General features: G+C 51.5%; 1 protein-coding gene across 1 annotated transcript in view; it reads left to right on the top strand.

The window, feature by feature from the left end:
• Positions 1–21,462, top strand: part of col11a1a (collagen, type XI, alpha 1a) — a 493,146-nt gene that overhangs the window by 66,513 nt on the left and 405,171 nt on the right. Inside the window, exons 9-10 of the mRNA XM_038793410.1 lie at positions 9,268–9,336; positions 17,773–17,814. Coding sequence (XP_038649338.1) covers positions 9,268–9,336; positions 17,773–17,814 — 111 coding nt within the window. The remainder of the gene's footprint in view (positions 1–9,267; positions 9,337–17,772; positions 17,815–21,462) is intronic.

Here is a 21,462-nt window from a genome sequence, read left to right as displayed (position 1 = left end):
TCATCAATCCCTTTCAGTACTTTGTACACCTCGATCAGATCCCCTCTCATCCTTCCAAACTCCAGCGAGTATAAGCACAATTAATCAATGCAACTGTTGATCCAAAAGTTGACAGGCAGTGGGTCAAAAATCAGAATCAAAGGACCCAGAGAGATTCAGTGGTTGATGAAATTCAGTTCCAAGGACATGAATAGTCAGATCGAGGAGAGATTTAGGAAATTAGTTTCAATATGTAACTCTGTCCATAAGACCATAAGACATAGGAGCACAATTAGGCCACTCGGCCCATCGAGTCTGCTCCGCCACTCAATCATGGCTGATATTTTCTTATCCCCATTCTCCTGCCTTCTCCCCATAACCCCTGATCCCCTTATTAATCAACAACCTATCTATCTCTTTCTTAAAGACGCTCAGTGATTTGGCCTCCACAGCCTTCTGCGGCAAAGAGTTCCACAGATTCACCCACCCTCTGGCTGAAGAAATTCCTCCTCATCCTTATTTTAAAGGATCGTCCCTTTAGTCTGAGATGGCATCCTCTGGTTCTAGTTTTTCCTACAAATGGAAACATCCTCTCCATGTCCACTCTATCCAGGCCTCGCAGTATCCTGTAAGTTTCAATAAGATCCCCCCTCATCCTTCTAAACTCCAATGAGTACAGACCCAGAGTCCTCAACCGTTCCTCATACGACAAGTTCTTCATTCCAGGGATCATTCTTGTGAACCTCCTCTGGACCCTTTCCAAGGCCAGCACATCCTTCCTTAGATACGGGGCCCAAAACTGCTCACCACACCCCAAATGGGGTCTGACCAGAGCATTATACAGCCTCAGAAGTCCATCCCTGGTCTTGTATTCTAGCCCTCTTGACATGAATGCTAACATTGCATTTGCCTTCCTAACTGCCGACTGAACTTGCACGTCAACCTTAAGAGAATCGTGAACAAGGGTTCCCAAGTCCCTTTGTGGTTCTGATTTCCCAAGCATTTCCCCATTTAGAAAGTAGTCTGTGTCTAAATTCCTCCTTCCAAAGTGCATAACCTCACACTTTTCCACATTGTATTTCATTTGCCACTTCATTGCCCACTCTCCTAGCCTGTCCAAGTCCTTCTGCAGCCCCCTTGCTTCCTCAATTCTACCTGTCCCTCTACAGATCTTTGTATCATCTGCAAACTTAGCAACAATGCCTTCAGTTCCTCCTTCCAGATCATTAATGTATATTGTAAAAAGTTGTGGTCCCAGCACAGACCCCTGAGGCACACCACTAGTCACCGGCTGCCATCCTGAAAAAGGCCCCTTTATCCCCACTCTCTGCCTTCTGCCAGTCAGCCAATCCTCTATCCATGCCAGGATCTTACCCTGAATACCATGGGCTCTTAACTTATTTAACAGTCTCCTATGCGGCACCTTGTCAAAGGCCTTCTGGAAATCTAAATAAATCATGTCCACTGGTTCTCCTTTGTCTAACTTCCTTGTTACCTCCTCAAAGAACTCTAACAGATTTGTCAGACATGACCTCCCTTTGACGAAGCCGTGCTGACTCAGTTCTATTTTACCATGCATTTCCAAGTATTCCACGATCTCTTTCATATCAGACTCTAAAATCTTACCAATGACCGAAGTCAGGCTAACCGGCCTATAATTCCCTGTCTTCTGCCTCCCTCCCTTCTTAAACAGCGGTGTTACATTAGCCACTTTCCAGTCCTCTGGGACCCTTCCTGCCTCCAGTGATTCCTGAAAGATCATCACCAATGCCTCCACAATTTCCTCAGCTCTGTCTTTTAGAACCCTGGGGTGTAGTCCATCCGGTCCAGGTGACTTATCCACCTTCAGATCTTTCAGTTTCCCCAGAACCTTCTCCTTAGTGATGGTCACTGCACTCACCTCTGCCCCCTGATTCTCCTGAAGCTCTGGTATCCCACTGGTGTCTTCCATCGTGAAGACTGATGTAAAGTAACTATTCAGTTCCTCTGCCATTTCTTTGTTTCCTATTATTACTTCTCCAGCCACATTTTCCAGTGGCCCGATGTCATCTTCCTTTATATTACGAGCTAGCTTGCACTCATATTTCATCTTTCCCCCCACTTATTGCTTTTTTAGTTGTCCCCTGGTCACTTTTAAAGGCTTCCCAATCTTCTGGCTTCCCACTAATTCTCACCACTTTGTCTGCTTTTTATTTTGCTTTTATTTTATTTTGCTGTCCTTGACATCACTTATCAGCCATGGATACCTTGTCCTGCCCTTGGCATATTTCCTCCTCCTTGGGATGAGTTTCTGTTGTGCCTCCCGAATAATCCCCCAAAACTCCTGCCATTGCTGTTCCACTGTCTTCCCTGCTCAGCTCCTTCTCCAATCAACTCTGGCCAGCTCCTCCCTCATGTCTTTGTACCGTCACTCTCCATCCACTAACCACACCCAGTAACACTCCATCCACTAACCACACCCAGTAACTCTGTCACTCTCCATCCACTGACCACACCCAGTAACTCTGTCACTCTCCATCCACTGACTAGACCCAGTAACTCTGTCACTCTCCATCCACTGACCACACCCAGTAACTCTGTCACTCTCCATCCACTGACTAGACCCAGTAACTCTGTCACTCTCCATCCACTAACCACACCCAGTAACACTCCATCCACTGACCACGCCCAGTAACTCTGTCACTCTCCATCCACTGACCACACCCAGTAACTCTGTCACTCTCCATCCACTGACTAGACCCAGTAACTCTGTCACTCTCCATCCACTGACCACACCCAGTAACACTCCATCCACTGACCACACCCGGTAACTCTGTCACTCTCCATCCACTGACCACACCCAGTAACTCTGTCACTCTCCATCCACTAACCACACCCAGTAACACTCCATCCACTGACCACACCCGGTAACTCTGTCACTCTCCATCCACTGACCACACCCAGTAACTCTGTCACTCTCCATCCACTGACCACACCCAGTAACTCTGTCACTCTCCATCCACTGACCACACCCAGTAACTCTGTCACTCTCCATCCACTGACCACGCCCAGTAACACTCCATCCACTGACCACGCCCAGTAACTCTGTCACTCTCCATCCACTGACCACGCCCAGTAACTCTGTCACTCTCCATCCACTGACCACACCCAGTAACTCTGTCACTCTCCATCCACTGACCACGCCCAGTAACTCTGTCACTCTCCATCCACTGACCACGCCCAGTAACTCTGTCACTCTCCATCCACTGACCACGCCCAGTAACTCTGTCACTCTCCATCCACTGACCATACCCAGTAACTCTGTCACTCTCCATCCACTGACCACGCCCAGTAACTCTGTCACTCTCCATCCACTGACTACGCCCAGTAACTCTGTCACTCTCCATCCACTGACCACGCCCAGTAACACTCCATCCACTGACCACACCCAGTAACACTGTCACTCTCCATCCACTGACCACGCCCAGTAACTCTGTCACTCTCCATCCACTGACCACACCGAGTAACTCTGTCACTCTCCATCCACTGACCACACCCAGTAACTCTGTCACTCTCCATCCACTGACCACACCGAGTAACTCTGTCACTCTCCATCCACTGACCACACCGAGTAACTCTGTCACTCTCCATCCACTGACCACGCCCAGTAACTCTGTCACTCTCCATCCACTGACCACGCCCAGTAACTCTGTCACTCTCCATCCACTGACCACGCCCAGTAACTCTGTCACTCTCCATCCACTGACCACGCCCAGTAACTCTGTCACTCTCCATCTACTGACCACACCCAGTAACTCTGTCACTCTCCATCCACTGGCCACACCGAGTAACTCTGTCACTCTCCATCCACTGACCACACCCAGTAACTCTGTCACTCTCCATCCACTGACCACGCCCAGTAACTCTGTCACTCTCCATCCACTGACCACGCCCAGTAACTCTGTCACTCTCCATCCACTGACCACACCCAGTAACTCTGTCACTCTCTATCCACTGACCACACCCAGTAACTCTGTCACTCTCCATCCACTGACCACGCCCAGTAACTCTGTCACTCTCCATCCACTGACCACACCCAGTAACTCTGTCTCTTCACTCCAGGAGTGGTGGCTCTGGCCAGTGGGCATGTTTTATGTTAAAACAAACTTTAATTTTCAAAAAGAATTCACCACATTAATATCAAACTAATAATTTTACAAGGTTTTTACTCACTATCCACACCTGCCAATAATTGCTATTAAGCTACCCAACACAGTTCAAATGCCACTTATAAATACAGTTAATAAAACAGGTTGCTTGCAGACCTTTGGAGAGAGAACCTTTTCCAAAACAGCCTAAAATTCTTCTGTCTTGATAAGCTCTTGTACCCAATCTACACTGGCCTTCATGGCGAGTGGATTCGAGTATTGAAATAGGGATGTGTTGCTGCAATTATACAGGGCATTGGTGAGGCCACACCTGGAATATTGTGGGCAGTTGTGGTCTCCTTATCTGAGGAAGGATGTTCTTGCTATGGAGGGAGGGCAGCGAAGGTTTACCAGGCTGATTCCTGGGATGGTGGGACTGACGTATGAGGAGAGATTGACTAGGTTAGGTTGTATTTGCTGGAATTCAGAAGAATGGGGGAAATCTCATAGAAATCTACAAAATTCTAACAGGACTTGACAGGATTGATGTAGGAATGATGGGTGGCACGGTAGCACAGTGGTTAGCACTGTAGCTTCACAGCTCCAGGGTCCCAGGTTCGATTCCCGGCTGGGTGACTGTGCAGAGTCTGCACGTTCTCCCCGTGTATGCGTGGGTTTCCTCCGGGTGCTCCGGTTTCCTCCCACAAGTCCCGAAAGACGTGCTGTGAGGTGAATTGGACATTCTGAATTCTCCCTCTGTGTACCCGAACAGGCGCCAGAATGTGGCGACTAGGGGCTTTTCACAGTAACTTCATTGCAGTGTTAATGTAAGCCGACTTGTGACACTAAAGATTATTATTATTATTCGCTGGAGTTCAGAAGAATAAATAAATAATCTTTATTGTCACAAGTAGAAACCTCTGAAATTCTAAGAGGCCTGAGCAGGGCAGATTAGGAAGGATGTTCCCCGATGGGGACAGGGCAGATTAGGAAGGATGTTCCCGATGGGGACAGGGCAGATTAGGAAGGATGTTCCCCGATGGGGACAGGGCAGATTAGGAAGGATGTTCCCGATGGGGACAGGGCAGATTAGGAAGGATGTTCCCGATGGGGACAGGGCAGATTAGGAAGGATGTTCCCGATGGGGACAGGGCAGATTAGGAAGGATGTTCCCCGATGGGGACAGGGCAGATTAGGAAGGATGTTCCCCGATGGGGACAGGGCAGATTAGGAAGGTTGTTCCCGATGGGGACAGGGCAGATTAGGAAGGATGTTCCCCGATGGGGACAGGGCAGATTAGGAAGGATGTTCCCCGATGGGGACAGGGCAGATTAGGAAGGATGTTCCCCGATGGGGACAGGGCAGATTAGGAAGGATGTTCCCCGATGGGGACAGGGCAGATTAGGAAGGTTGTTCCCGATGGGGACAGGGCAGATTAGGAAGGATGTTCCCCGATGGGGACAGGGCAGATTAGGAAGGATGTTCCCCGATGGGGACAGGGCAGATTAGGAAGGTTGTTCCCGATGGGGACAGGGCAGATTAGGAAGGATGTTCCCCGATGGGGACAGGGCAGATTAGGAAGGATGTTCCCCGATGGGGACAGGGCAGATTAGGAAGGATGTTCCCCGATGGGGACAGGGCAGATTAGGAAGGATGTTCCCCGATGGGGACAGGGCAGATTAGGAAGGATGTTCCCCGATGGGGACAGGGCAGATTAGGAAGGATGTTCCCCGATGGGGACAGGGCAGATTAGGAAGGATGTTCCCCGATGGGGACAGGGCAGATTAGGAAGGATGTTCCCCGATGGGGACAGGGCAGATTAGGAAGGATGTTCCCCGATGGGGACAGGGTAGATTAGGAAGGATGTTCCCCGATGGGGACAGGGCAGATTAGGAAGGATGTTCCCCGATGGGGACAGGGCAGATTAGGAAGGATGTTCCCCGATGGGGACAGGGCAGATTAGGAAGGATGTTCCCGATGGGGACAGGGCAGATTAGGAAGGATGTTCCCCGATGGGGACAGGGCAGATTAGGAAGGATGTTCCCCGATGGGGACAGGGCAGATTAGGAAGGATGTTCCCCGATGGGGACAGGGCAGATTAGGAAGGATGTTCCCGATGGGGACAGGGCAGATTAGGAAGGTTGTTCCCGATGGGGACAGGGCAGATTAGGAAGGATGTTCCCCGATGGGGACAGGGCAGATTAGGAAGGTTGTTCCCGATGGGGACAGGGCAGATTAGGAAGGATGTTCCCCGATGGGGACAGGGCAGATTAGGAAGGATGTTCCCCGATGGGGACAGGGCAGATTAGGAAGGATGTTCCCCGATGGGGACAGGGCAGATTAGGAAGGATGTTCCCCGATGGGGACAGGGCAGATTAGGAAGGATGTTCCCCGATGGGGACAGGGCAGATTAGGAAGGATGTTCCCCGATGGGGACAGGGCAGATTAGGAAGGATGTTCCCGATGGGGGTGTCCAGAACCAGGGGGCACAGTCTGAGGATACGGGGTCGACCATTTAGGACGGAGATGAGACATTTCTTCACCCAGAGAGTGGTCGGCCTGTGGAATTCGTTACCACAGGAAGCAGTTGGGTCAGAAACATTGTACGTTTTAGGGAGCAGTTAGATATCGCACTCGGGGTGAAGGGGATCGAAGGATATGGGGGGAAGTTGGGATTAGGCTGTTGAGTTGGATGACCAGCCATGATCGTGATGAATGGCAGAGCAGGCTCGAAGGGCCGAATGGCCTCCTCCTGCTCCATGTTTGTGTGCACCAGTGCTAACCGACTCCATGGTGAGGTCACCCAGATGCTGCTGTTCATTCCCAGGTTTCGGGAAATTGGGCACCAACATATCTAAATCAGCCTAATGGCTGACTAAAATATGGTAATCTGGGTCTCACACTCACATAAATCTATACGGCGAGGATTGCGAGGAGTGGATGACCCAATATCAAAGTTCCAGATCTGACCATTCACCCCCAATCCTGCATCGCAATTCAGCTGCCAAGCCCAGGTTGTATAGGCTCCTTCCCATTCCTCAAAAATGGGGGTGAGCTGACTCTTCCCCCCCCCCCCCCCACTGAGCCCCCTAAATAATGGGACCCCCAGTGACCCCCTAAATGATGGGACCCCCAGTGACCCCCTAAATAATGAGCCCCTGACAGACCCCCTCAGAAAAATCCAGAAATGACTGTTTTCTCCACTGTCTGGACTGGTCTCTATTTCCCAGACAGCGGTCTGGGGGGGGGGGGGGGGGGCTTCCTGACAAGGGGGAGGTGTTTTATGCATAGTGGTATTGTAGCTGCACCAGTAATCCAGAGACCCAGAGTCAAGCTTTGGGGTCCCAGGTTCGAATCCCGCCAGGGCAGATGGGAAAATTGGAATTCAGCAAAAATCTGGAATTAAAAGTCCAATGATGGCCATGAAACCATTCCCGATTGTCGGAAAAACCCATCTGCTTCACGAATGTCCTTTAGGGAAGGAAATCTGCCGTCCTTACCCGGTCTGGCCCAGATGTGACTCCAGACCCACAGCAATGTGGTTGACACTTAACCGCCCCACAGGGCAATTAGGGATGGGCAATAAATGCTGGCCCAGCCTGAGACACCCACATCACATGAAAGAATCATTTCAAAAAAAGGGTCTCTTTTCTGACGGTCTGTGGGGGATCTATTTAGTGATCTCTGGGTGGGCGAAGAGGGGGTCTGGTGGGGGTGGGTGGGCAGGTATTTCATTGTTGGGGGGGGGTGAAGAGTGGCCCTTACGATGGACTTTGGGGAATTTCCCTTGACTCACCGTGAGGTCCATTGCAACGCTTGTCAGGACCAACAGCGATTCTGTCTCAGACCATCTCTCAGGCCAGGAGAATATCGTGCCCGGCCCATTACGGGGATGAAAATGGGTCTGAGTGTAGGGCGCGAACCTTGATGCCGACGGCAGCGGGGGGGGGGACGAAGCACCGATCCAGGTTTTTACACTGACGCAGGATTCTCACCAGCAACTCCGTTACTGGCGACGCAAGGTGAAGAATTCCGCCCCTTGTCTTTTATTGAATTTTCTCCGTTAACGCCTTCACCTCCTATTGAGGCTTTTTTGGATAACGCTTGTTATTCCCGTAATTATCTGAATCAGCTCTAGCCCTGCCTTGGTCTCTAACTAAACCGCCCACCTTCACCATTCCGAGGATTCCTATCATTCCTGTGTTACTTTAACGGAATCCTTTCAGCATCTCCATTCTCGTCCTGCTCAATTTTGCTTTATTCTAAATAGATGTTCAACAACAACAAGAACGACAGTAGGTACAGAAATAGGTGGGACAGTAAGTAGCAAAGAGGAAATAAGAACAGATAGGTTAGGAGAGTGGGCCAAACTGTGGCAGATGGAGTTTAACGTGGATAAGTTTGTTTAGGGTTGGTGTGTGTTTAGGGTGGGGGTGTGTTTAGGGTGGGGGTGTGTGTTTCGGGTGTGTTTAGGGTGTGTGTTTAGGGGTGTTTAGGGTGTGTGTTTAGGGTGGGTGTGTGTTTAGGGGGTGTTTAGGGTGTGTGTTTAGGGTGTGTTTAAGGTTGGTGTGTGTTTAGGGTGGATGTTTAGGGTGGGTGTGTGTTTAGGGTGTGTGTTTAGGGTGTGTGTTTAGGGTGGGTGTGTGTTTAGGGGGTTTAGGGTGTGTGTGTTTAGGGTGTGTGTGTTTAGGGTGTGTGTTTAAGGTGGGTGTGTGTTTAGGGTGTGTGTGTTTAGGGTGTGTGTGTTTAGGGTGTGTGTTTAAGGTGGGTGTGTGTTTAGGGTGGGTGTGTGTTTAGGGGGTGTGTTTAGGATGGGGGTGTGTTTCAAGTGGGTGTGTGTTTAGGGTGTTTAGGGTGTGTGTTTAGTGTGTGTTTAAGGTTGGTGTGTGTTTAGGGTGGGTGTGTGTTTAGGGTGTGTGTTTAGGATGGGGGTGTGTTTCAAATGGGTGTGTGTTTAGGGTGGGTGTGTGTTTAGGGTGGGTGTTTAGGGTGGGTGTGTGTTTAGGGTGGGTGTGTGTTTAGGGTGGGTGTGTGTTTAGGGTGGGTGTGTGTTTAGGGTGGGTGTGTGTTGAGGGTGTGCGTTTAGGCTGTGTATGGGAATGTGTCTGTGGCATTCCCAGGATTGAAGCAGATAATTCACTGAATGTTTTTTTAATTCCAGGTCAATACGAATTCTCTTGGTGTCTTAGGGGAGAAAGGGCAGAAAGGAGAGCGAGCAGTGGTGGAACCTGTAAGTATGAAAGCCTCACATTCACTTTTTTAACATAAATTCGACAAAGGCAGGAAATGGGAGTCGGGGGTGGGGTGGGGTGGGGGGCGCGGGGAGCGAGGTTCCATGGAGGACGACAGTATCTCAGTCTCCCTCTCAGCCCAAGTCGGGACTGTCCATATTCCTGAGGGAGCGATCTGTGTGCTGTCTCCCTGATCGTAGATTCATAAAATCGCTACAGTGCAGAATGAGGCCATTCGGCCCATCGGGTCTACACTGACCCTCTGAAAGAGCACTCTACCCAGGCCCACTCCCTCCCCTATCCCTGTAACCCCACCTAACCTTTACATCTTTAGACACGAAAGTGCAGAGGATACTGGAAGTCTGCAGAGGGATTTGGATAGGTTAAGTGAATGGGCTAGGGTCTGGCAGATGGAATACAATGTTGACAAATGTGAGGGGCGCGATTTTCCGCAAATACGGAGAGTCGTGAAGGCTGTCGTGAAACTGGCCATGTTTCACGGCAGCCTCCGCGCCCCCTCCCGGGACCCAATTCACCCCCCCGGTCGGGGCTAGCATCGCGGCCCCGGGAAGAACGGCAGCGCGGGCTTAGCGACCGTCGCTAAACCCGGCCGCCAAGACTCACGGCGGCTTACGCGCACGATGACGTCAGCCGCACATGCGCGGGTAGGACGGCTCCAACCCGCGCATGCACGGATGACGTCATTGTGCAGATGCGTCAAACCCGCGCATGCGCGGTCCGTCACGCCCCTCAGCCGCCCCGCGGACTGATCCTGTAGGGCGGCAGAGGGACAAAGAGTGCGCGGGAATCGGACCCGCTGCCCGCGATCGGTGCCCACCGATCGCGGGCCCATGCCACCCTTGGCATGGCCGTGGTGCGGCCGTGCCAATCGGTGGCATGGTTGTGCAGAACGGCACTTTGCGGCCGTTTTCACGAACTGTGGTAGCAGGTGTGTTTAAATTCGGGAAAATGGCCATAAAGGCCTGGGAAATCGGCCCATCGGATAGGGAAGAATTGCTGCTCGCCGTAAAAAAACGGCGAGCAGCGATTCGTGTCGTGGGGCGGCCGTGGGGGAGGGAGAATAGCGGGAGGTCGGGAAAAATTTCGGGAAGGCCTTCCCGCTATTCTCCGACCCGTCATGGGGGGCGGAGAATCGCGCCCGAGGTTATCCATTTTGGAATAATAAGGAATAATAGCAAAAGGGATTATTATTTAAATGATAAAATATTAAAGCATGCCGCTGTGCAGAGAGACCTGGGTGTGCTAGTGCATGAGTCACAGAAAGTTGGTTTACAGGTGCAACAGGTGATTAAGAAGGCAAATGGAATTTTGTCCTTCATTGCTAGAGGGATGGAGTTTAAGACTAGGGAGGTTATGTTGCAATTGTATAAGGTGTTAGTGAGGCCACACCTGGAGTATTGTGTTCAGTTTTGGTCTCCTTACTTGAGAAAGGACGTACCGGCGCTGGAGGGTTTGCAGAGGAGATTCACTAGGTTAATCCCAGAGCTGAAGGGGTTGGATTATGAGGAGAGGTTGAGTAGACTGGGAGTGTACTCGTTGGAATTTAGAAGGATGAGGGGGGATCTTATAGAAACATATAAAATTATGAAGGGTGTAATGACCTCCAATTAGCTTTATTGGTTGGCCAATTGGAGTATGAGCTCCCTCAATGATAGCTCATTGAGGGGGCCCATATAAGCACCTGTGTAGGCTTTGTGAGCCAGTCTTAAGTTGACTGGAATGCTAGCAGCACTGTTGGAGCTGCTCTTGTATATAGTTATTGGCAATAAATATTGGTGTGGTGATGGGACTCCTGCCTCCTGTGGATTATTACAGTGGCGACGAGGTAAACAAAGAACTTTGCGGAGACCAGCTGCCGCACTCGGAGGGTAAGCCTTGCTATTTCAAAAATGCCGTTTTTTGGGAGGTTAGAGGCATTCGACCCGGCTATTGAGGACTGGTCCCAGTATGTGGAGAGAATGTGTTACTTTTTCCGGGCCAATGATATGATTACAGACGAAAGGAGACGGCTTATCCTGCTGTCGGCGTGCGGACCCTCAGCGTTCGCCATTATACGTAATCTAACTTATCCCGATGCGCCGGACATGAATTCTTTCCAGGAATTAACGGAATTGGTGGAAGAGCACTACGACCCAAAACCACTCCTCATTTTGCGTAGAATATGATTCTACACAGCGAAGCGGGAAGGCAAGGAGTCAGTCACGAATTTCTTGACCCGCCTGAGAAGGCTGGCGGAAAAATGTGAGTTCGGCCCAATGCTAAATGATATAAACGACCTCACAATACAGAAGCGCCTGTTGGCGGAAACGCAGCTAGACTGCAGGCAGGCGTTACAGCTCGCACTGTCCCTAGAAAAGGCAGCAAGTGGGGCGCAGGAACTACAGGGCACGCCAATGGGGGTAGATACCTGTGAGAGGGACTACCACAACGGGTCCAGCTACCAGATAGCCACTCTCAGGAAAAGCCCGAGGAATAGAGAGCCAAAGGAAAACCCCAGAACTGCCCCCAAGTCTAACTGGAGACAGAGGGAAGTACCGGCTGAGGCTCCCCCAACAGAGACTGACCGTTTCTGGCACCAGACAGAGTGGGGTAACAGCGACAGAAACCCTAGAAGGAGGTGGCAAAAGAGGAATAGCAGGTGGGGACGCAGGGAAGTACACAACCTAGACGCCCCATCCTCCTCCGAAGGGGAACAATTATATAATATTGTGATGATGAAAGCAGAACCTATTAAGATTACCCCATGGGTGAACGGTCGGCCGACAATAATGGAAATAGACACGGGGGCAACCGTATCAGTAATGGGAGTGGCAGCATTTTAAAAAATCAAAGATGGACTCCAGCCACTAACCCTAACAAAAACATCGACAAAACTTAAAACCTACACGGGGGACCCCTGGAAGTTCTAGGCACGACTCATGTACCTGTGGAATATGAGAAACAATTGCTCAGATTACCGTTGACGATAGTAGAGGGCTCCGGACCGAGCTTAATTGGATGGAACTGGCTGAAAGACCTAAAATTAGATTGGATGAAAATTTTCCAGAGTGGAAGCGGGCAGTTGAGTGGAGTACTCTAAAAATACCCGGAGGTCTTCCAGGAAGGTTTGGGGGAAATCATAGGCGCCAAAGCAACTTTGCACGTGGACCCAGAAGCCCTTCCGAAATTTTGTAAGGCCAGGCTGGTACCTTTTGCATTAAGGAAGAAAGTAGATGACGAAAATAGAAAGGTTACGGCGCGACGGCATTATCAGACCAGTACAGTTCTCGGAATGGGCAGCGCCGGTGGTACCAATTTTGAAGCCAGGCGGCTCGATACGTCTCTATGGAGATTTCAAACAGACGGTAAACAAATACGCACTGCTGGACAAATACCCAATCCCGAAAATAGACGACCTATATGCCAAATTGGCAGGTGGGCTTTTGTTCACGAAACTGGACATGAGCCACGCCTATCTGCAGTTAAAACTGGACAAGGGCTCCCAGAAGTTCGCTACGATCAACACCCTGAAGGGCCTTTTTAGTTATACTAGGCTACCTTTCGGAGTGTCATCAGCCTGCGCTATATTCCAGCGTACGAATGGAAAATATTCTGCAGGGACTACCGCAGGTGCCGATTTATTTGGACGATGTCTTAATCACGGGTAGGACAAACAGGGAACACTTAAGGAACCTGGAGGAAGTGCTCAGGCGTTTCGCAAAGGCAGGCGTACGGCTTAAAAGAGAAAAATGTGTTTTTCTGGCCCCACAAGTGACGTACCTGGGATATAAAGTAGACGAGTCAGGCTTACATTCATTAGAAGACAGAGTAAGGGCAATAAAAGAAGCCCCAGCTCCCACCATGGTCCAGGAGTTACGATCATTTCTAGGGTTGGTAACCTATTATGGAAAATTTATCGAAAATAGGGCGTCCATCCTAGAACCCCTCCACCAGCTACTAAAAAAGGGGCAAGAATGGAAATGATCCACCCGCCAAAACCGAGCATTTAGGGACATTAAGGAACAGCTGTCATCCGAAAGTGTCCTAGAGCATTATGACCCAAGGAAGGAGTTGGTGGTCACTTGTGATGCATCCCCCTACGGGGTAGGAGCCGTCTTAGCCCATAGAGGAAGGAATGGGGAAGAACGGCCAATAGCCTATGCTTCGAGGACCTTGGCGATGGCTGAGAGGAAGTACGCCCAAATCGAGAAGGAAGGACTGGCGGTGATATTCGCAGTAAAAAAATGTCACCAGTATCTGTACGGGCGGAAATTCACCATAGTGACGGACCATATGCCGTTATTAGGGTTATTAAAAGAAGACAAGTCAATACCCCCGATTGCATCAGCTAGAATCCAACGCTGGGCGTTGCTACTGGCGGCATATAGATACGTTCTGGAGCACAGACCGGGAACGCGAGTAGCAAATGCAGATGCTTTGAGCAGACTTCCCCTCCCGGACACTCCGCCGCAAATACCAAAAGTAGAGGAGACAGTAATGACTCTAAATTTTTTGGACACCCTACCAGTAGACGCACAACATATTCGGTTGTGGACGCAAAAAGATCCAGTTTTAGCCAAGATGAAGCATTTACTGCTAACAGGGGAACTGGAAAGACCAGTGGAGCCCCAGATGCACCCATACTGGAGCAGAAGGGACCAAATAACCGTAGAAGACGGTATCCTATTATGGGGAGCCAGGGTAATCGTCCCAGCTCAGGGCCGTCAGGCAATCTTAACTGAGTTACATCACGGACACCCAGGGGTGTCTAAAATGAAGATGCTAGCTCGAAGCTACGTTTGGTGGCCAGGTTTGGACACAGACATAGCAGCCTTGGTACGTCGGTGCCAGGAGTGCCAACAGGGGCAAAGAGTGCCACCAGCGGCACCCGTGGGAATGTCCAGGCAGACCGTGGACCCGCCTGCATATTGACCACGCCGGCCCTTTCATGGGCTCAATGTTTTTGGTGATAGTGGACGCCCACTCCAAATGGTTGGACGTCCACCGGGTAAACACGGCAAGCACAGCATCGACAATTGAAAAGCTCAGGGCCTCGTTTGCAACACATGGACTTCCGGAGGTATTGGTGTCGGACAACGGAACGGCATTCACAAGTGGGGAATTTGGAAAATTCCTAAAAGAAAACAGAGTCCGTCACATCAAGACGGCCCCTTACCATCCAGCGACCAACGGCCTGGCAGAGAGAGCGGTCCAGACACTTAAAGCGGGACTCAAGAAGCAGCCGGCAGCGTCAATAGACACAAAGCTCTCCCGTTGGCTGTTTGATTACAGGACCACACCGCATTCCACAACGGGCATACCGCCAGCTGAACTCTTAATGGGAAGGCAGCTGCGAACGAGGCTGAGTCTCCTTTTCCCAAATTTAAATGGGGAAAGTGGAGAAACAACAGGAGGCCCAATGCAGGGGGCATGATAATAGTCGGCAGCAGAGACACTTCCAGGTGGGGGCACCGGTTTGGGTCAAGAATTATGGGAATGAACCAACGTGGGTCAAAGGCACGGTAGAGTCCCAAACAGGGCCCATATCCTATGAGGTTTCAATAGGAGGTAAGGTGCTGAAGAAACACCTAGACCAAATAAGGGCAGCGGAACCACACCTGGAGGCAGGCGAAGCAGGACCGCCTCAAGCTGGGATAGCCCAGACGGAACCACACCTGGAGGCAGGCGAAGCAGGACCGCCTCAAGCTGGGATAGCCCAGACGGAAAGGATACCCACACCCCAGCCACGACCAATTTCTCCAGACCCCGTCATCCAGTCGTCAGATTCGGAGATGGACACGCTCGACGAGGCCGCCGCGACACCTCTCCCCGAGGAGGAGGAAGAACAACTTCCAAGGAGGTCGTCAAGGAAAAGACGGGCACCTATAAGGTACACCCCGCCCACTTCGGAGAACGACCCGGCGACGACACAGAGGTGACAGACCCAGACATGAGGAGGAGGAAGAAACTCAGAGGAATGCCAGCTGGCAGGAATTCCTCGGACCTTGGGGGGGGGGGGGGGGGGGGGGGGGGGTGTGTAATGAACTCCAATTGGCTTTATTGGTTGACCAATTGGAGTATGAGCTCCCTCAATGATAGCTCATTGAGGGGGCCCATATAATAACCTGTGTAGGCTTTGTGAGCCAGTCTTAAGTTGACTGGAATGCTAACAGCACTGTTTGGAGCTGCTCTTGTATCTAGTTATTGGCAATAAATATTGGTGTGGTGACGGGTCTCCTGCCTCCTGTGGATTATTACAAAGGGAATAGATAGGATAGATGCGGGCAGGTTGTTTCCACTGGTGGGTGAAAGCAGAACTAGGGGACATAGCCTCAAAATAAGGGGAAGTAGATTTAGGACTGAGTTTCGGGGGAACTTCTTCACCCAAAGGGTTGTGAATCTATGGAATTCCTTGCCCAGTGAAGCAGTTGAGGCTCCTTCATTAAATGTTTTTAAGGTAAAGATAGATAGTTTTTTGAAGAATAAAGGGATTAAGGGTTATGGTGTTCGGGCCGGAAAGTGGAGCTGAGTCCACAAAAGATCAGCCATGATCTCATTGAATGGCGGAGCAGGCTCGAGGGGCCAGATGGTCTACTCCTGAATGAAAATGAAAATCGCTTATTGTCACGAGTAGACTTCAATGAAGTTACTGTGAAAAGCCCCTAGTCGCCACATTCCGGCGCCTGTCCGGGGAGGCTGGTACGGGAATTGAACCGTGCTGCTGGCCTGCTTGGTCTGCTTTCAAAGCCAGCGAATTAGCCCAGTGTGCTAAACAGCCCCTGCTCCTAGTTCTTATTTTCTTATAAAAGGGCAATATTTGTGTGGCCAATCCACCTAACCTGGACATCTTTGGACTGAATTTGAGAAAGTGCAAATCCCTACAGTCACCCGAGGTGGAATTGAACCCCGGGTCTCTGGCACTGTGAGGCAGCAGTGCTAACCACTGTGCCACCATGCTGCCTGGGTCCCTGACACTGTGAGGCAGCAGTGCTAACCACTGTGCCACCATGCTGTCTGGGTCCCTGGCACTGTGAGGCAGCAGTGCTAACCACTGTGCCACCATGCTGCCTGGGTCCCTGGCACTGTGAGGCGGCAGTGCTAACCACTGTGCCACCATGCTGCCTGGGTCCCTGGCACTGTGAGGCAGCAGTGCTAACCACTGTGCCACCATGCTGCCTGGGTCCCTGGCGCTGTCAGGCAGCAGTGCTAACCACTGTGCCACCATGCTGCCTGGGTCCCTGGCACTGTGAGGCGGCAGTGCTAACCACTGTGCCACCATGCTGCCTGGGTCCCTGGCACTGTGAGGCAGCAGTGCTAACCACTGTGCCACCTTGCTGCCTGGGTCCCTGGCACTGTGAGGCAGCAGTGCTAACCACTGTGCCACCATGCTGTCTGGGTCCCTGGCGCGGTGAGGCAGCAGTGCTAACCACTGTGCCACCGTGCTGCCTGTGTTCCTGACACTGTGAGGAGGTAGTGCTAACCACTGTGCCACCATGCTGCCTGGGTCCCTGGCACTGTGAGGCAGCAGTGCTAACCACTGTGCCACCGTGCTGCCTGTGTTCCTGACACTGTGAGGAGGTAGTGCTAACCACTGTGCCACCATACTGCCTGGGTCCCTGGCGCTGTCAGGCAGCAGTGCTAACCACTGTGCCACCATGCTGCCTGGGTCCCTGGCACTGTGAGGCAGCAGTGCTAACCACTGTGCCACCGTGCTGCCTGTGTTCCTGACACTGTGAGGAGGTAGTGCTAACCACTGTGCCACCATACTGCCTGGGTCCCTGGCGCTGTCAGGCAGCAGTGCTAACCACTGTGCCACCATGCTGCCTGGGTCCCTGGCGCTGTCAGGCAGCAGTGCTAACCACTGTGCCACCGTGCTGCCTGGGTCCTTGGTGCTGTGAGGCAGCAGTGCTAACCATGCCGCTATCAGCCAGATAGCCACTGACACTCAGTATATGAAACCCAGGCTGTTGATGAGAAGGTTTCCGGAACCTCAGGAGACTGTCCATCGGGGCCGGAATTCTCCTCTTCTGTACCGAGAACTCCCTGATATTGGATGGAGGGAAAGTGAGGAGATCATTATTCCTGAGTCGCAGATGATGGCAGAATTCATCTTAACAACCAACTCCAGCCAAACAATAGACACTCTTCACATTGACTCTTCCTTTGAGAGAGAGAGAGAGAGAGAGAGGCAGGAAGAACAAGAGAAGGAGGAAGAGACACAGCAAGTGAGGGAGATGCAGTGAAAGCAGAAACAGAGAGACAAAGAGAGAGAGAGGCAGACACAATCAAAATTAGGGACATAGAGACACAATGATAGAGAGAAAGGGCCAGAAAGAGAGTCCAAAAGAGAAGCAGAGAGGCAGAAAGAGAACAGCTGGGATGAAGGGAGGAAGAGGTAATTGCTGAAGCTAATGATTGTATTCTCATTGTTTCAGGGAATGTTAATTGAAGGACCTCCTGGATTAGAGGGTTCATCGGTAAGTAAATGTCCACTGGATAATCATTGCAAACTGTATAATCACTCCCAGTGTCCCCTGTATAATCACTCCCAGTGTCCCCTGTATAATCACTCCCAGTGCCCCTGTATAATCACTCCCAGTGTCCCCTGTATAATCACTCCCAGTGTCCCCTGTATAATCACTCCCAGTGCCCCCTGTATAATCACTCCCAGTGCCCCCTGTATAATCACTCCCAGTGCCCCCTGTATAATCACTCGCAGTGCCCCCTGTATAATCACTCCCAGTGCCCCCTGTATAATCACTCCCAGTGCCCCCTGTATAATCACTCCCAGTGTCCCCTGTATAATCACTCCCAGTGTCCCCTGTATAATCACTCCCAGTGTCCCCTGTATAATCACTCCCAGTGTCCCCTGTATAATCACTCCCAGTGTCCCCTGTATAATCACTCCCAGTGTCCCCTGTATAATCACTCCCAGTGCTCCCTGTATAATCACTCCCAGTGTCCCCTGTATAATCACTCCCAGTGCCCCCTGTATAATCACTCCCAGTGCCCCCTGTATAATCACTCCCAGTGCCCCCTGTATAATCACTCCCAGTGCCCCCTGTATAATCACTCGCAGTGCCCCCTGTATAATCAATCCCAGTGCCCCCCCCGTATAATCACTCCCAGTGTCCCCTGTATAATCAATCCCAGTGCCCCCTGTATAATCAATCCCAGTGCCCCCTGTATAATCACTCCCAGTGCCCCCTGTATAATCAATCCCAGTGCCCCCTGTATAATCAGTCCCAGTGCCCCCTGTATAATCAGTCCCAGTGCCCCCTGTATAATCACTCCCAGTGTCCCCTGTATAATCACTCGCAGTGCCCCCTGTATAATCACTCCCAGTGCCCCCTGTATAATCACTCCCAGTGCCCCCTGTATAATCACTCCCAGTGTCTCCTGTATAATCACTCCCAGTGCCCCCTGTATAATCACTCCCAGTGCCCCCTGTATAATCACTCCCAGTGCCCCCTGTATAATCACTCCCAGTGTCCCCTGTATAATCACTCCCAGTGCCCCCTGTATAATCACTCCCAGTGCCCCCTGTATAATCCCCCCCAATGTATAATCCCCCCCCCAATGTATAATCCCCCCCCCAATGTATAATCCCCCCCAATGTATAATCCCCCCCCCAATGTATAATCCCCCCCAATGTATAATCCCCCCCCAATGTATAATCCCCCCCCCAATGTATAATCCCCCCCCAATGTATAATCCCCCCCCAATGTATAATCCCCCCCCCAATGTATAATCCCCCCCCAATGTATAATCCCCCCCCCAATGTATAATCCCCCCCCACAATGTATAATCCCCCCCCCAATGTATAATCCCCCCCCCCAATGTATAATATGTAGAAAGTAATGAACAAAATTACAAAATGTATCTGAGCCTAAAGTGTAATTTCGGACAGGGATATGGTGTGGGACAGGGATATGGTGTGGGACAGGGATATGGTGTCGGACAGGGATATGGTGTTGGACAGGGATATGGTGTTGGACAGGGATATGGTGTTGGACAGGGATATGGTGTGGGACAGGGATATGGTGTGGGACAGGGATATGGTGTGGGACAGGGATATGGTGTGGGACAGGGATACGGTGTGGGACAGGGATATGGTGTGGGACAGGGATATGGTGTCGAGCAGGGATATGGTGTCGGGCAGGGATATGGTGTTGGACAGGGATATGGTGTTGGACAGGGATATGGTGTGGGACAGGGATATGGTGTGGGACAGGGATATGGTGTCTGGACTGTGAGCTGTGGGACAGGGATATGGTGTCGGACAGGGATATGGTGTCGGACAGGGATATGGTGTCGGACAGGGATATGGTGTGGGACAGGGATATGGTGTGGGACAGGGATATGGTGTGGGACAGGGATATGGTGTGGGACAGGGATATGGTGTGGGACAGGGATATGGTGTCGGACAGGGATATGGTGTCGGACAGGGATATGGTGTCGGACAGGGATATGGTGTGGGACAGGGATATGGTGTCGGACAGGGATATGGTGTCGGACAGGGATATGGTGTGGGACAGGGATATGGTGTGGGGACAGGGATATGGTGTGGGACAGGGATATGGTGTGGGACAGGGATATGGTGTCGGACAGGGATATGGTGTCGGACAGGGATATGGTGTGGGACAGGGATATGGTGTGGGACAGGGATATGGTTTGGGACAGGGATATGGTGTCGGACAGGGATATGGTGTGGGACAGGGATATGGTGTGGGACAGGGATATGGTTTGGGACAGGGATATGGTGTGGGACAGGGATATGGTGTCGGACAGGGATATGGTGTCGGACAGGGATATTGTGTCGGACAGGGATATGGTGTGGGACAGGGATATGGTGTGGGACAGGGATATGGTGTCGGGCAGGGATATGGTGTCGGGCAGGGATATGGTGTCGGGCAGGGATATGGTGTCGGACAGGGATATGGTGTCGGACAGGGATATGGTGTCGGACAGGGATATGGTGTGGGACAGGGATATGGTGTCGGACAGGGATATGGTGTGGGACAGGGATATGGTGTTGGACAGGGATATGGTGTCGGACAGGGATATGGTGTGGGACAGGGATATGGTGTGGGACAGGGATATGGTGTCGGGCAGGGATATGGTGTGGGACAGGGATATGGTGTGGGACAGGGATATGGTGTGGGACAGGGATATGGTGTGGGACAGGGATATGGTGTTGGACAGGGATATGGTGTGGGACAGGGATATGGTGTGGGACAGGGATATGGTGTCGGGCAGGGATATAGTGTGGGACAGGGATATGGTGTGGGACAGGGATATGGTGTGGGACAGGGATATGGTGTTGGACAGGGATATGGTGTTGGACAGGGATATGGTGTGGGACAGGGATATGGTGTGGGACAGGGATATGGTGTTGGACAGGGATATGGTGTGGGACAGGGATATGGTGTCGGACAGGGATATGGTGTCGGACAGGGATATGGTGTGGGACAGGGATATGGTGTCGGACAGGGATATGGTGTCGGACAGGGATATGGTGTCGGACAGGGATATGGTGTGGGACAGGGATATGGTGTGGGACAGGGATATGGTTTGGGACAGGGATATGGTGTCGGACAGGGATATGGTGTGGACAGGGATATGGTGTGGGACAGGGATATGGTGTGGGACAGGGATATGGTGTGGGACAGGGATATGGTGTGGGACAGGGATATGGTGTGGGACAGGGATATGGTGTGGGACAGGGATATGGTGTCGGACAGGGATATGGTGTCGGACAGGGATATGGTGTCGGACAGGGATATGGTGTGGGACAGGGATATGGTGTTGGACAGGGATATGGTGTGGGACAGGGATATGGTGTCGGGCAGGGATATGGTGTCGGACAGGGATATGGTGTCGGACAGGGATATGGTGTCGGACAGGGATATGGTGTGGGGCAGGGATATGGTGTTGGACAGGGATATGGTGTCGGACAGGGATATGGTGTGGGACAGGGATATGGTGTTGGACAGGGATATGGTGTCGGACAGGGATATGGTGTGGGACAGGGATATGGTGTGGGACAGGGATATGGTGTCGGGCAGGGATATGGTGTGGGACAGGGATATGGTGTGGGACAGGGATATGGTGTGGGACAGGGA

The sequence above is a fragment of the Scyliorhinus canicula genome, chromosome 4 (genome assembly GCF_902713615.1).
Source record: "Scyliorhinus canicula chromosome 4, sScyCan1.1, whole genome shotgun sequence".
In the NCBI taxonomy this organism is placed as follows: Eukaryota; Metazoa; Chordata; class Chondrichthyes; order Carcharhiniformes; family Scyliorhinidae; genus Scyliorhinus; species Scyliorhinus canicula.
This window is presented reverse-complemented; position numbering and strand designations above follow the sequence as displayed.